We start from the raw sequence: 16,808 nt of genomic DNA on the forward strand, positions 1-16,808 counted from the left end.
TATTCATGCTCATCCATGGTAGTTCATGAGAAAATGAACAGCATTCTAATTTGCAAAGAATATTAAGAAAAAATATTTGGAATAGTAAATATTATAATATGTTTTTTTTTCAATATGTCTTTTATTTTATTTCATTTTACCCCCCCCCCCCCTCCCTCTCTCTCTCGATTCATTTTATACATGTACCAAATGATTTATGCCTACTGTTCAATCCAGTTTATGCATCATGAATAAAATATATTTTAAACTAAACCGCCGTTCCTAATGCATAAACCTGAGTCTGATCCTCTGGTGAACCTCCTTGGCCCCAATTTATGTTGGGGGCAATAAAGGCAACATTGATAAAAAATGAATTTGTAGATAAATTATCATAGAAAAATTGATAAACACTCTGTAATAACCTTTTCTGAAAACGAAAATAAACAATATTCTTGAGTGGGTAGTACTTCGTAAAATTTGAATTTAGATACCTTGTGAAATTTTTTCATGTATGTATGTAATTTTTATAATCAAAATACGTGCCTTTTGGAAAAGCCCTCGAAGTCCCACTAAAGCCTTCATAACTTATTATTGGCTGAAAACTTTGACAGTTGTTTCTTCAAATTCATTTGTAATTTGTATCCTGGTTGTCTCATACAGGACTACTCATATATTTTACAAGAAATCGTTAAGCAATATAATTTGTCATAACAATACACACAAAATATTACACATGTGTAAAGAAGGAAAAAATAGATCTTCTCCCCTTTTGACCCCTGTGTTGACATTGAAAAAAGTGTTGATTTGAATGGACGACGTTGAAATCATATTTAATTGTCCGGAACTTCGAATTTTTCTCGAAGGATCCAATATTCTGTATTTCTTCTACATAATCCCTGGGATGCAGCTATTCTTTTAATTGTCTAACAGAGAAATCTATTCCAAGGAACTGACTCAAAAAAAAAAAAAACAAAAAAAAAAAAAACAAACAAACAACAACAAAACAAAAATTCAAAAAAAAAACCTGCAATTAAACAAAAATCAAAGTGCTTTAATCTAAGTTGCTAATTCATCTAAATCCACATTAACATATTGATCAAAAGCTCTCCAAAGCTTATGCTTAACTTTTCATAAAACCGATTTAAAATAAGATTTCTGATCTGATCTGATCTGGCTTCCATAGATCTGTATTCACATTCATATTTTGTAAAAAATAATAATTTTTTAAATCAAATTACTAATTTGTTATAACAAATTACTAATTTGTTATAACAAATTACTAATTTGTTATATCAAATTGATAATTTGTTGTATCAAATTAGTAATTTGTTATAACAAATTAGTAATCTGTTATAACAAATTAGTAATCTGTTACAACAAATTAATAATTTGTTATAACAAATTGATAATTTGTTATAACAAATTGATAATTTGTTATAACAAATTAGTAAGTTGTTATAACAAATTAGTAATCTGTTTTAACAAATTAGTAATCTGTTTTAACAAATTGATAATTTGTTATAACAAATTGATAATTTGTTATAACAAATTAGTAATTTGTTATAACAGATTAATAATTTGTTATAACAAATTGATAATTTGTTATAACAAATTACTAATTTGTTATAACAAATTAATAATCTGTTATAACAAATTAGTAATCTGTTTTAACAAATTGATAATTTATTATAACAAATTGATAATTTGTTATAACAAATTAGTAATTTGTTAAAACAAATTAATAAAAGATACTGCTGCGGCCCTATTACGCTTCCGTAAAAATACAATGTACTAAGGACTTCCTTATACTTTTTACTGTATTTAGAACTTTCTCTAGCCCCCCCCCCCCACCCCAAATTTGACCCCTAGGGATGCGAGAAATGCGACAAAATTGGGTCCAAGCACATTAAAAATAATTTTCCCGCGCAATATGATGGTCTTTTTATAGATATTTGATAAGTATTAATAATTTAGAAGTATGAAAAAAAAATGTTTATTCCCGCACAATATGATGGCCTTTTATAACAGTTATTTGATAAGAATTAAGAGGTACATGTATGAAAAAATACATTTTGTGTGTAATTTATGCCCCCCGAGCCTCTCTTCTTTATCATACAGGGTGTTTCAACAAACATGTCCCGACTTTTGATGTCTATATTTTGCACAATGATAAAATATTTACAAAATTATAACTGTATTTTATAGCACATATAAATGTGATAAAAACAATGCAAAATTATGTCATTATATTTTTTCCATTGAAGTTTTGATTACTTCTTCAAAAATCAGGTTGTCAGGGTTTTTTTCCAAAGTGGATCTATGGATGTTTTTGAAGTAAACAATACAAGCTTCCAAAATTACTAATACTAGTGCATAAGACTTTGAAAAAAAGAAGTACACATATAAGAACCATCTTTCTAGGAAACAGATTTTTTAAATGATGTCAAAATATATGCCATACAGGACTTCAGAGACAATATGAGGATACCGACTTAAAAATATTGCGGTTTTTTTTTCAAAGTGTGTAATTTTTTCAAAGTGCGTTGCCACACACGGCATATCTCAGAGAATTTTATGTCAAAAATTCTTAAGACATTCCATTATAGCTGTTGTCAATTTAGTATTCCAAGAAAATCTTCAAATTGCCTTCTTCGGCAACGAAAAAGAAAAAAGTGCATTTAATTCTTGCTTTTCCACGATCACCATTTTCACATGTAAACAAATTAAAGTATTTTTCTTCATTTTCCTAAGTTACAAGAATTTCTGATACAAGTAAATCTTCAGAACACCTCCTTTATATGATTATTTATTAAAGGCTACTTAAGTTACCTGTTGGGTTGGGCGCGAAACGGTTTATATAAAAAAAGCGTAAACTGTTCCAACCCAGGTTATACAAGTATAACTTGGACAACTATTAAATTTATTCCATATTATTTAATTTTTTATCATTAAAGGCGAAAAAATACATATTTTTCCTTTCAAAAATGCCTTCAAATTCAACAACGTTTAAATGTAACGTCAAGCGGATTGATACGTTTTTGACGTAAGTCATTTTGACGTAGGTAACACAGGTTATACGATATAAACTATTTTTTAACTAATGAAAAGACGCGTTACAACCAAATTAAGTTATACGGGTATAAATGGATGTAAATGAAAATGACTAGATCTATACATGTAATTTTATATGCTACAGCTTTCCGTACAAGATAAAGCAATGCTACTTCGGTTAAAGGTCGTATAGAACTGTGATTACAGGTAAACTTTATTCTTACTATACTTTGTTACAGAATAACAATACTAATAGTGAAAACATGCTATCAGTCGTACAATCATGCATTTTTGAGATTGTGACTCAAATATCCGAGTGTTCGTACCTACTAATATAGCCTACCGCAAAGTATTCATCTGTTCATAGTTGTCAATTCAGTAGTGATTTATTCTACGGAATTTCTAATATATGATAATGCATATTGTTTTTAAAAAAAATGGAATCTTTTAAGTCTATTTAAAAAAAAAAAACAATGTTTAAGCTTCTTGTTTCAACGAAACAAAAATGTCTTTGGCCACAGTGCAGTAAGTACGGAAACACATTTTTGAATAAATCTCGTGCCATTTTAATTATCAGTAAAACTTTGACAAACTACAGTTCTTTTTTGTTTAATGTATGATGTTTTTTTAAAAGAATTTTACAGGTAGAAATGGGGGGTTTTGATTCTGCAAAAGAGTTCTACTATGACACCTTGTCAAGGGGAGGTAAGCACAAAATTTTAATCATTTATTTAGTTTTAACAAAATGAAATAAAAACTCTATTTGCTAATGAAGAAGAAAAAAACAACCCTTATTCCCTAAATATTTTGTTGCCGGTAGATTTTTAGAAGTAAACATATAAATATAATTTTAAAATTAAAACTATTCGATGAATATTTTGTTGATATTATAGTAGAGTATAATTTCTAAATTTTTTAATAGTTATTATTTACTAAATATTTTGTGGATAATGCAGTAATTTAAACTTTATTCGTATAGTACGTTTTCAATCTAATTCACCTCCAAAACTTTACGTATGTCTTGATTTGTTTAACATGTATTTCACAGATAAGAGAGTTGAAAACTGGTTACTAATGGCGACTCCGATTCCAGTGACCATGTTTTTTGTGGCATATATTGCAATTGTTGTAGCTGGTCCTCGTATCATGGCGGGCAGAAAACCTTTCAACATCAAATACCTCTTGTTTCCTTATAATGTAGCTTTAGTTGTTCTTTCAGTCTACATGTTTAAGGAGGTACGGGTTACTTTTAAAATTCTATATTAATAGTAAATACAACGTTCTGTTTCGTATTAAAAAGCAGTTCTGAGTATTATAACTGTTTCAAAAAGGAAAAATAAGTGATAGGTAATTCATATACAATATTGACCGATTTTTAGAGAGGCTAACTTTGTCATTTCTGTTTAAGTAAATTGGTTTTTATAATTGATATGTATACAACTTAATGAAGACAATTTTGAATTAAATCATTTTATTTTAACATATTTCAGTTTCTGATCACCTCTATAAGGTCTAACTACAGTTATTTATGTCAGCCTGTCGACTACTCGGAGAGTCCTCTAGCTATGAGAGTATGTACACATATAGAGATGGTTATAATTTTATAAAATATTAAAAAGGTTATTGCCACAAATAAAATTAACGGTTTCTATCTGATACTCAGTTTTTCACTACTAGGTCTATAGTACAATTTTATATTTTTATGGCAAGGCTTTTACAAATATTGTATCTGACATTTGTTTTGATACGTGGAAATTATGATTCATTAAAAATGATACACATTTACTATTAGCTTACCTCAGAAAAAAAAGGTTCTTTTCAAAGTTTGTCCTTAGTCTGTCCATCTGACTGTTTGTTATCTTTTAATAATGAACATTAGGGTCTGGTCATCATTTAAAAATCATCTTTATTGAAACATTTCTATAACAGGATGACAAGAAACAACTTAATTGATATACATGCATTCCAATGTGACACCGCGTATATGTATACTTGTATACTTCAAGCATCTTCAAGTTACGTTTCCTAGGGTAAATAAATAAATTTCTGAAGGATAAAAAGTCATGCCATTTGTTAGATTTACTTTAAGCCTCATTAAAACTTTAATTAACATTAAAAAATATTCGAATTATATCAAATAGACGGTCACATTATATTACTAGGTTTCATTTATGTACATATTTATTTGTCAGAAAAGTTAGATTACTCAGGTGAGCATTATGGTCCTTGAGCCTTATGCTTGTTTAGTTGCTTTTAAACAACAGCTTTCTGGATGCTAGCACAAACCTATGAAAAAATAAGTTGCCCTGAAGTAAAAATCTACTTTTTTTTTTACTGTACGTAAAATAATCATAAACATTCCTGTACACTGTAGATGGCCAATGTATGCTGGTGGTTTTTCTTTTCAAAAGTGATTGAATTACTTGATACGGTATGTAATAATATATTTGTTTCTTTTTTAAAATGTTTGCATTATTATTATTTTCTGTGCAGTATCCCCATTAGAAAAAATATAACATTAATAGCAAAAAGACAAATTCAAAACTTGGTGCAGTTTCTTTTTTAAGTGACAATATAACATATAAAATTTCAAATTCGTTTACAGGTGTTTTTCTTTTTTAAGTGACAATATAACATATAAAATTTCAAATTCGTTTACAGGTGTTTTTCATAATGCGCAAAAAGTTTGATCAGGTGACCTTTTTGCACGTATATCATCACAGCAGTATGATATTTAACTGGTGGTTTGGTGTAAAATATGTCGCCGGAGGTCAATGTAAGTCTCATATGTTATCTTTTAGTCACAGTATTGTATTTGACTTGCTTTTACGTTTATGGACAAACTTACACCTAAACTTAATCCATTATTATTGAATTAGAAAAGTAAGGTGTCTTTGGTGAATTATGACTGGATAATGAAGCTGTGAAGAAGCAAATTTAATTATTTCTAATCTGATCTGTGAGTGAAATTGTATCATTTTGTTTTTTCTTTATGTCAACCCTATTTAGTAAGATAGAGAATGTCAAATAATATTTCTGCTTACTCTACTTCAGTAACATATTTCAGAATTCAATGCGACAGACATGTCTTTTTTACGCCAGCAGGCCCGTAGGAAGCAATTTCAGTTGGGGGGGGGGGGGGGGATCCATACATTTTCAGTTGGGAGGGGGGACTATCAACTTGACATACAAAAAAGGGGGGTGTCATAAGACTTTTTATTGAAGGGGCACAAACATATCGTAGCTATGTTTTCTATAGTAATCTATATAAAGGCAAAATCATTGGGGGCATGGCCCTCGTATCCCCCCCACCCCCCGGTTACTTCGGCCATGCGTCAGTCAACAAAATGATGATTTCAACTGATTCTTACTTTTTTGTACCCTTAGATTAATTATAATAGGTACTTTACTTTGAAAAATGTTATTCTGAATATTTTTGAAAATTTAATTCATAAATTTTATCTAATAAAAACGTCTTTCTGTTAGCGTATATTAAAAGGGGAATAACTATTTTTTTTTCAACTTAAAGAAATAGAAAATGATCATGAGTTATTTCCCTTTTCAATATGTGTTTGGCAAAATACAGCTGCACCTGAGAAACTATAGATTAATGTTTTGGACTTATTTCATTTTTTGAAATATTTTTTTCCAGCATTCTTTACGGGTATGTTGAATTCATTCGTCCATATATTCATGTATTCGTACTACGCCCTCTCGCTACTGGGACCAAATGTTCAGAAATACCTCTGGTGGAAGAGATATCTAACGAGACTCCAACTGGTAAGTAGTGAACAAAATCGACAGAAGTGAAGATGTTGGAATAGTCTTGATCATCAAGACGCTTCGACTCTATAAAAACAATCGTCTAAATGAACGAGCCGAATGTTGGAATAAATTAAGAGTTATGCCCCTTTTCAAGGGGAGCTAGTCAATAAATATTAACGAGCGCAGCAAGCTCTTACGACAAATCCTGGGCGAAAATTTGGAGTACAGCATATTGATCAGTAGCATAGAATTTTTCGCACTTACGTCTGTATTCAGATTGCATCTCAACTTTTTTATCCCAGGTTGGTTCCTGCACATACAATTAAATAAAATTACTTTGTTTGAATGGAAATTGCAAATAGATAATACATTAAACGCGATTTGTAAAATTTTGTCATTTTTAGACTATTATGGTCATTATGCTTAGGATAGGGGTAAAGATTTTTACAAAGTTATATAGGGAAAAAGTTTTAAAACTTAAATCAAAATAAAGAACAACAGGGTCATGGTAGAAAAATCGATATGCACTCATAGCAATGTGGTGCATATTAAAATTTGTTCAAATATGCCCACTGTCGTCCCCACACTTCTCTCTGTGGGTTCAACTTATCCATGGATATGTAAGGGAAATCTTTGAAAAATCTCGTGAAATAGAACACTTGTGTTTCAGTGTATAATTCTGAATGCAAAAATCCCTACTCCGCCCCCTACCCCAAGGCCTCAGCATATGATCTGTCCCCAATGTTGTAAATTGTATGATTTTTCTTTGTCATTTATTCAATGCATTATTTCTGACCAATGTTATTTCTTTTTCAGATTCAGTTTTGTGCGTTTGTTATCCACACTGGATACAACCTGATAATAGACTGTGACTTTCCGCAGAGTTTTAACATTGCTGTTTTTCTTTACGCAATTTCTCTAATAATCCTATTCGGAAACTTTTACTATAGAGCATATACGCTAAGACAAAGAGACAACAGAACTGCCAAGAAATCATCATAAATAGTGCGACAGTGATGCTGCTGGATGATCAAATTAACTTGCCATTCACTGATAGGTTACATACATGTATACTCTGACTAATAGAAATTTTTGTATGTTTTTTTTCATATATTGTATTTTTTTTGATTTGTTATTATGAATGCCAGTATTCTTTTATAAACAGAAAAAAAGATGATCCAGAGTTTTGTTGTTGTTTTTTTTTTTAATTATGTATGCATTGTGTTTAGAATTTATTAGGAATCTCATCCCATTTGAATTCATAAAAAAAAAGTGTCATTCTTCCTTCAAAATATTAAATGCAAAAAATAAAATTAGATTAAAATTATTTTATTTTAGAAAAGCTGCAGAACATTTATCTGTCAAAAATTTTTCAACCAGAGAACTACAGTTCTGCAGCTAATATGAGAGAAGGGCGAAACAAACAAACCTGAAATAAAGCTTAATACCTACCTGAGAGATTGAATGGCAAGGGGGAAGGAACAAAATTATCGACTTGGAATTTCAGGTCAATATTTGATCATGTTCGATTAAATATAACTGGCATATTTTGCAAGTGTTCTTTACAAAAATTAACAGTCGAAAATTTTGTACTTTTTGTAAAGTATTTAAGGTGTTGCTGAGAAATTTATTTTGAAATTTCAATCTTCACTTGAGGCCGAAGGATTATAAGCGTGATTTTTATTTCATCATAAGTTCTTTTCTATTTTGCATAAAGGAAAAGAAGAAATTAGTAATCTCTTGTGTGAAATATATGGAGATAACGAACAGTATTCAAGCTCAAAAGTCCATTAAACAATACAAAATAGAAGCAGAGCAAACACGGACCTTCAAACATCAGAGGTGGGATCAGGTGCCATGGAGGAGTGAGCATCCCCTGCCGACCGGTCACACCCGCCGTGTGCCCCTTGTCATGATCGGGAAATAACGGAAAAATCCGTCGACAATTCAGTGTGTAAATAATGGCCTAACAATTAGTATGAAAAACGTCAGTCAGCATTTGACTCAATGATAAACTGTATTTGCTGACAAGATCATTGTATCGACCATAGAACTTACGAAATGATGACTTTAAACGAGACAGCTGATATTCTTGTTTCATCAACTTGTTTGTCAATAATTTACCTCGTTTTAGAAATTGTACATACGTATTGCATGTTCTTGCGTATCGAATCAACTGAGAGATATATACCCCGTATGCAGGTGATGAAGGTACATTGCTGCATAAGTAAGGGAAGTTGCATTGACGATTGAAAAGTTAAAGTCATCACGTTTATCATAAAGCTTGGTTGTTAGATTACCATTAACGTCTTTTTCAAGTAATATATCCAAATATGAAACAGATGTGTCAGACTCTGTGGTATCTTTTATCTCAAGCTCACCAGGATATATCGTATCGACATAAGAATGGAAATAGCCATTGTTAATTGACAATACGTCGTCGATATATCTAAATGTCGAGTTGAAGGCCACAGCAAGTATTTTCTTCTTTTCACGTACAAGGTTTTGGACAAATTCTGCTTCATATGAATACAAAAAAAGGTCTACTAATAACGGAGCGCAATTGGTACCCATGGGAATTCCAATAGATTGTTGGAAAACCTGGTCTCCAAAAACCACATAGATATTGTCAATCAGAAACTTGAGCATCTTTTTAATGCCAACTTCAGAGTACTTGTGTGTACAATCAGAATGTTTTTTAACAAAATAATTTTGCAAATGACCAATGACAAGGTAAGTATATTTACGAGTTCCATTTTTATTGAAAAAGCAGCTGTCAATGATATCAAAAAACCTGGACTTTAATTTATCGTGGGGAATGGTTGTGTATAAAGTTGAAATGTCGTAAGTTTTTAAGCTGTTGACTTTGGTAAAATCTTGTGATTTCAAATTTTCCAAAAGTTCCTTGGAATTTTGAAGTATCCACATCTGATTTACACCACTTCTCGAATATATTGTTGCACAGTACTCTTGAAGTTTCTCCTTCACCGCTGTTAATATCTTAGTGAGGAGTAAAGAAAGAGGCTTGGTTGAACATTTACTGGAACCCGTTATGTATCTTTGTTTGTAAGGATTTTTATGAAGTTTCGGAATCCAATAAAAAAATCAAACAATAAAACAAAATTTAGTTAAAAACAACAGCACCGCAAAGCGGAGCATCCCCTCGCAAAGAGCATATCTACAAATCAAGGCAGCATTTGAATCGATCCCGATAAGAAAATGTCATTAACCGTTCGTAAAATTCTATGGCATGTACATTTGTTCTGGCTCTCTAGTGCGAACACTGAAAACAGAAAAAAATATATCACATTCTTATATTTGACAAATGAATTTGTTTTGTTTCCATCACATATTCAAAGATTATGTAGACTTTTAAATATACTTTTAGTCTGATTTATGGAGTTGCATTTTAGTTGTTAGAATTCTTGTTAATGTTTTCCTTCACAAAATTTTATGTATATTCTTTCTTTTTCCGATTTTCTGATCATTTCAATTATTTAGTAAATTATATGTTAAAAAAAATAATTTTAAAAGTTGTCTTGATAAAGTGATTTTAAATAATCCTGTGTTCTAGGTAGCTTAATGATTCACGCTTTTTTTTTTTGGGGGGGGGGGGGGTCTCAGTTGCACACTAATTTTTAGCGGCGCCCAATCTCCGCAATTAGAACTCTTGTTAATCCGAAGGTGTCTGATAGGAAAGTTATGACGATGTATAAATAAGATTGTATTCAATTATAAAAAGCTAAAATATTTTCACAGTACATATTATTATATCTCTATGCAGCACCAATTGAAATACAAAATCATGCTTTAAAGTATAAATCCAGTGATTCATTTTGTTTATAAAAATGTGGGATCATAATGACCCTTCAATGCTTTTAACATGAAGAAAAACGACTCAATCAAAGGCAAAAGATATTTATTAAGAAGTTCAGTTATCAGCGCCAAGAAGAAATTTTGAAAAGAGAGGACAACGGAGCTTTAAAACATCTCAAAATGGATATATCATTTACAATTTCACAAGTTTTGACAGGGAACCCCCGAAAAACAGGAAGTTCCCTGAGAGGCCAAAAGGTTCGAAATAGTTGGAAGTAATTTTGCTCTGGTGATTCGGCAATGCGATCTATCTCGCTCGCTTCATTACCAGAAAAAGAAAGCCAAAGATGAATTTAGAATAGTCAAATTTTGTCAGCAATGCAAGCCTCGTCTGTTTGTGAGGCCAACATTCTGGAAAATTCCAAAGGGTTAGGTCTAAAAGAGAACAACGTAAAATTAACAGCCAAAGATAGCAGCGGGATAAAAGAGCTCGGGTGTCCCCTCCTTGGCTCCAAAAGATTTGTAATTTAGAAATAAAAATGCTTTGGGTAAATTTTATGCCAGTCCATATTCAAAGTTAATCACTGATGTTGACATATTTTTCAAGCCGCTCCATTTCCTTGTGGGCGTTTTCAATTTTTTTCTGCACGATGGCCTCTTCCCTTTTTTGCTGGGCCCTCTCTTGCTTTTCTGCCTGTGTCTTCTCTTGGTTTTCTAATTTGAATTATTAAAAAAACACACAGTTTAATGACAAAATCTAACTTATAAAACCTGTATTTTGACAATATAGCATAATAATTTATTAAGCCTGTTCAGTTATTTAATTTACCTCTCCATTTTTCAAAATCCTCCTTTTTGTCAGTGGTCAATCGACTAGGGGGTCTGGGTGGCAGCTTTAGTGCTGAATCCTCAGTGAGGAAAGTAAGATCGAAGGCCACTCCGCCCTTCCTCTCTGTCATATCTTCTGTGATCATTGTCCGACGTACCTTTTCATACGCCTCCATTTCTTCCTTTCCCATCACTCCTACCCTGTTGTGTTTGCCAAGGCAACTCTGAAAGATACCCATGGTGTTTTTCAGAGTATGTATAAGTTGTACCTAACAACGAAGTTTTTGGGATAGATTATTGTGACGTCATAACTATTATTAAGCCATTGTTATTGTGACGTGATATTGACGGATCTACATTTTTATGTTCTTTTGTTTTAAAAAAAATGGTCTATTTTAAAAACACAATATCGAGGACATAGTAATGCCCCTAACAAAAAAAAATATATTTAACTATTCTTTACTGTAGTTAACTAAAATAATTACCTTTTTTTAGATTTGGGAACTCAATATCACTTTAATTTCACACCAATGATGTAAAATTTTAGAAATAATAATATATGAATATAAAAATACCTTGATTTATTAGGGTTAAAACTTTTGATTTACCATAGTAAAATCTTTTATTTATTTTTTGTTAAGGCCAAATCCGTTTAGTTGATAATTTGTAAACTTCTTACAGAAAATGTGAAAATTTGACTTTCGTCCAAGTCTGTTTCATGATCCATGTATTTCAACTTTTTTTCCGGTATAAATTGGCATAACTTTGCTTTTCAAATGTACTTGCTTGTGATGTTAGCTTTTAAAATCGAATTTTGACCTGTCTTACAACATGTTTAATTTAACAGATTAATGTGAGTCCATCTCAAGCAAACCAAGTATATGTGCAACTTACATGTACTTTCTCTTAGCCCATGCCTCGGATCAATGTTTGAAGGTTGAAACCAAGGTTGTGATCCTAGTCATTAAAGTTTTACACCTTTGATCTGTATTTTTTCATTCATTTCCCTTTTATAAATATAAAGCTGCGTGTTCCTTCCTCGATTCCAATGAATTTCTCTTATATTCTGAAATATCAGGTGAAAGTGGTACCAAAAATATATTTAAAAAAAAATTAAATCGATTTTGTAAATGGCAATCAACTCACTTAATGTGAATCTATCCTTTTTCTTTAAAGTATCGTTAGTTTGCAAAAGTATTGAGTTGTCTTTCTTAAGTCACACTGGCCTATAATATTGTATGCTCTGCAGGGAATTATGAAGCCGAGGTATACAATGTTCAATAATCGCCTTTATTACATTTTCAACAGTGAAATACTGTGATTTATTTATTGAATAAAAGTGATATTCTCTCACAGTGTGAAAGGATATCAAAGTAAGTAAAAAATAATTTCTGGTCTGTCATAAGATAGAGATAGTAACTAAGCATCTTGATAGAGCTAAAACTGCAAATTTCTTCCCAAATACGTTGCTAAAATCCATGCTATGTAATGTTTTCAATCACACAACTGCTAAGTAATGACGTCTCAACCGCTCAACTATGACGTCAAGCTTAGGACACTGTGTTAAGAAAAGACAGAGGCAAAGGGAAAATCAAAGAAAATGTAATAAACAGAAAATTCAATGTTTTGTAGATGAATATGGAATTTATTTCACTCGTGAGACAGGATTTTTTGATATTTTCACTCGTGCTTCGCACTCATGAAAATATCAAAAAAATTCCTGTCCCACTCGTGAAATAAATTCCATATTCATCTACAAAACATTGAATACCCTCTATATATTGTTATATCGCAATGCACTGTGTGTAGTTAAATAATGTAAATTTTATTAAATACGTGTACCTAGTGTACATGTTTCAGGCTAAAGGTAATTGAATCGGGCTCCATTTTACGTCAGATGTTTGTGCTATACTAAGATCTCTAAATATTGCATTCATGGTTTTTCTGCATATTGTAAAACATGGAAACTCCATGTTAATGTCAATAAAACAAAAATTGTCATTTTTTCAAAAGGACCATCACCCAAACATACATTTAAATACAACAACGATGTTTTAGAAACTGTAAAAGATTTCAATTACTTAGGTATTTTATTCTCAAGATCAGGGTCATTTTCAAAGGCTAAGAAACACTTATGTAATCAAGCACAAAAGGCAATGTACGGAATTATAAGAAAAATTCGTTTATATAATCTACCTTTTGATTGTCAGCTAGATCTATTTGATAAAGTTGTTGTTCCTGTTTTGTTATATGGGTGCGAAATATGGGGATTTGAAAATATTGATATTATTGAACGTTTACATTTAAGATTTTTGAAATATATTTTAAACCTAAAATCTAGTACACCGAGTTTTATGGTATACGGGGAGACTGGACGTTACCCGATGTACGTACGCATTTATACAAGAATGATATCTTTCTGGGGGAAACTGTTACATGGAAATGAGAATAAGATTTGTAGAATTATTTATTTACACCTTTATAATAAATATACCAAAAATGGAATCAATAATCCATGGATATCTTGCATACAGAATATTCTTAACACTGCAGGACTATGTAAGGTTTGGAATGATCAAAATTTTCATAGTGTTAAATGGATTGCGACTGCAATAAACCAAAAGCTTAAAGACCAGTTTTTACAAAAATGGTATAGTGATATGAATAATTCCAGTAAAGGTATTACATATAGAATTTTTAAAACAAAGTTTGAATGTGAAAAATACTTAACTATTATACCAAGAAAATTTAGAAATATCTTTTCAAAATTCAGAACAAGTAACCATCGTCTTCCCATAGAGGTGGGTAGATGGAATAATGTTGAAAGAAATGAAAGAGTGTGCTATTTATGTAATAATAATCAAATTGGAGACGAATTTCATTACTTACTGGAATGTAATGTATTTTGTAATATTCGAAAAGATTTTCTGTTAAAGAAATACTATGTACATCCAAATATTATAAAATTCTGTAATTTAATGACAAATACTGACCCAGCATTCTTAAGAAAATTGTGTATATTTATCATCAAAATTTTTGACACTGTCTGTCCTCCTGTAATCTCTGCTCGTCCATAATTATTGTAAATATGTATATATGTACCTCTTGTACCATTCATATGGTTTTTGAGAGAATAAATGAATGAATGGTTTAGAAAGCATATTATTTTTTCAAGCGCAATTATTCAAGTTATATTTTGTGACAGTTTCCTTAATTACTTTTCACTAATTGTCACTAATTTCATATGATTAGGGATTATGACGTTCGTCCCTCGTTGCGAGTTTTGTTTATCCGACGAAAATACTGTTTTTGAACATATTTTATTGACATAAGCAAATGAATCAGAATCAAGTTCTTATAACTTAATGGTTCCTCTCCTTAAATATAACAATTGTCATGCAAAGAAGAAAAAATGCATAGAAATATTAATTTAACAAGTAACATTATTGAAAGTTCTACTCCATAAATGTTTTATGAAGGAGATTGCTTTTACATTTTAAACAGAGTTATTTACAAGTATTGCTGAGTAAAATAATATAGTTGTGATAATAATAATAATAATAATAAACTGATAGGTCATATATTTGTGGAAGGCAGTTTCCAGTTTAACAATACAACTAAGTCGAGTTAAGGCCTTGGGAAGGGAAAGAGGAGGGATGTTAATTAAGTACATTTTTCAGATTTCAGATTTTCTCAGAAAATGCATATTTGCTTATTTTTGACAACATATCTATAATTTACTAGAGAGGTATATACTCAACACACACACACAAAGAATTACCTCAATTCTCAAAGGACTTCCAAGAATACGGCATATGATTTTTGCAAGAAACTCATTTGTAGATTGGTACATTAGCAACTTGAATGTCACATATTTTATGTTCCCGTTTGGTATATAAATCACACCTGAATAAATGATAATGCAACAGATTATAGAATTTTGCCCTCTTTTGAGCCAGTCTAGATGTATATTAGAAATCCCAGCTGTAATTAGTTCAAAAATTTAATGATTTTTAAGTATCAAGTCAATACCGGAGTGTAAACGTCAATGCGTACGGTATTATGTAAAAATCGAGAGTGAAAAATGATCTTTTGCGACTTTTTAAAGGAATGACAACATCGACAAATGTAACGACTATTCCATTTATTGAACAGGAAAAAAATATTTCAAAAATAAATAGTGGTCAGTGGGTCTAAGAACAATAAAAGGCGTCAAAATGCATTAAAGTAGCCGCATTAAGCCCGCGGATGTCCACTGAAGTCGTGATTCGGTGATGTTATTTTATAATGACAGTGCTGTGTTCATGCATTAGGTATTCTTAGCACCAAGTGCCTCGAAATTGAAATAAAAAGAGACTGCTAATGAACTAAGTGATTTCGATAAAATTGTAGTATGGAGAGAATAGAGAAAAATCAGGCATAAAACGAGCTCGGGTAATGACAGACTTAAGGAATATAAATAATTCATGTAGCATCCTCTTAAAAGCAGGACATATTAGATCGCAAAGCATGACACAGTATATGAAGATAAAATTTTTATCAATTATTCATCCTTTCTGTACAATGTTGTAGCATGTCAATTAAATTAAGTATTTTAAACCATGAAAGAGCGTTGTTGTACGTCTCTTTCTTTCTTCTTCACATTGAAATCGTCATAATCATTGGTGTCATCGTCATTTTTATCAGTCTATCCGATGACAAACGACGACAGGACCACCATTCCCTTTGGTCGACAGTATCATCATCACGTTCACAAGATAACCCCCCGTCGATGATTCGAAAAGCAATATGCTCATTATTTGTAGAAACTGTTAGGAGCATCGCATGATTTATAATGGTAGGTAATAAGTTCTGGGCAGATCTCGTTTTGATAACATTAAATTATGAATGACTTACGAGAAAAAGATGTTTATCCGCTAAGAAACGGATGTAAACCGAAATATCCTAATGTTTTGAGTTATGATGCTTCTTCTCTCCCGTGATTTGTGTGAAAGCACGTGCACTTATTTCGTATGGTATTTATTTTATGATGAATGCGGGTAAATAATCAGTTAAGATAACAGGACATCACTTACTTCGCTATAACTGGGTGTAATATATGCAGATAATTAATGATCGAGCATGGAAGAGGGTGCGATGAGTGAGACGACGATATGCTAGATGATAAGAACAGATTAAGAACCATGTCGACACATTCCCTCATCAATCAGAATTGTCCGCTGTCCAAGGCTTTTTTCTTGATTCTTCTTTATGAGTGATTTGAGTTTAATCTCTCTGTGTTTGATAAACACATCTAAAAGACACTCCATAGCAGATGCTTTTTTTATGAGACAAACCGAAGCAGATGCGTTTTGATGTTGTTTGGCAGT

At 31.3% G+C, this 16,808-nt stretch overlaps 2 protein-coding genes across 2 annotated transcripts; one reads left to right on the plus strand and one right to left on the minus strand.

Annotated features, from left to right (window-relative positions):
* Window positions 1-3,203: 3,203 nt before the first annotated feature.
* On the plus strand, window positions 3,204-7,936 carry LOC133184652 (elongation of very long chain fatty acids protein 4-like). Its single transcript, XM_061319738.1, has 8 exons — window positions 3,204-3,237; window positions 3,665-3,735; window positions 4,079-4,266; window positions 4,521-4,601; window positions 5,405-5,461; window positions 5,692-5,806; window positions 6,683-6,810; window positions 7,612-7,936. The coding sequence occupies exons 2-8, from the start codon at window positions 3,681-3,683 to the stop codon at window positions 7,795-7,797; spliced, it is 810 nt and encodes a 269-aa protein (XP_061175722.1). The 5' UTR covers window positions 3,204-3,237; window positions 3,665-3,680; the 3' UTR covers window positions 7,798-7,936.
* Window positions 7,937-10,746: 2,810 nt separating this feature from the next.
* Window positions 10,747-11,788, minus strand: LOC133184655 (uncharacterized). Its single transcript, XM_061319741.1, has 2 exons — window positions 11,441-11,788; window positions 10,747-11,325 (listed from the first exon to the last, which is right to left on the minus strand). The coding sequence occupies exons 1-2, from the start codon at window positions 11,676-11,678 to the stop codon at window positions 11,189-11,191; spliced, it is 375 nt and encodes a 124-aa protein (XP_061175725.1). The 5' UTR covers window positions 11,679-11,788; the 3' UTR covers window positions 10,747-11,188.
* Between the last annotated feature and the right edge of the window lie 5,020 nt (window positions 11,789-16,808).

This window comes from Saccostrea echinata, unplaced genomic scaffold, assembly GCF_033153115.1.
Source record: "Saccostrea echinata isolate AGI-Se365-2 ecotype Australia unplaced genomic scaffold, CSIRO_AGI_Sech_v1 ptg000010l, whole genome shotgun sequence".
Lineage (NCBI taxonomy): Eukaryota > Metazoa > Mollusca > Bivalvia > Ostreida > Ostreidae > Saccostrea > Saccostrea echinata.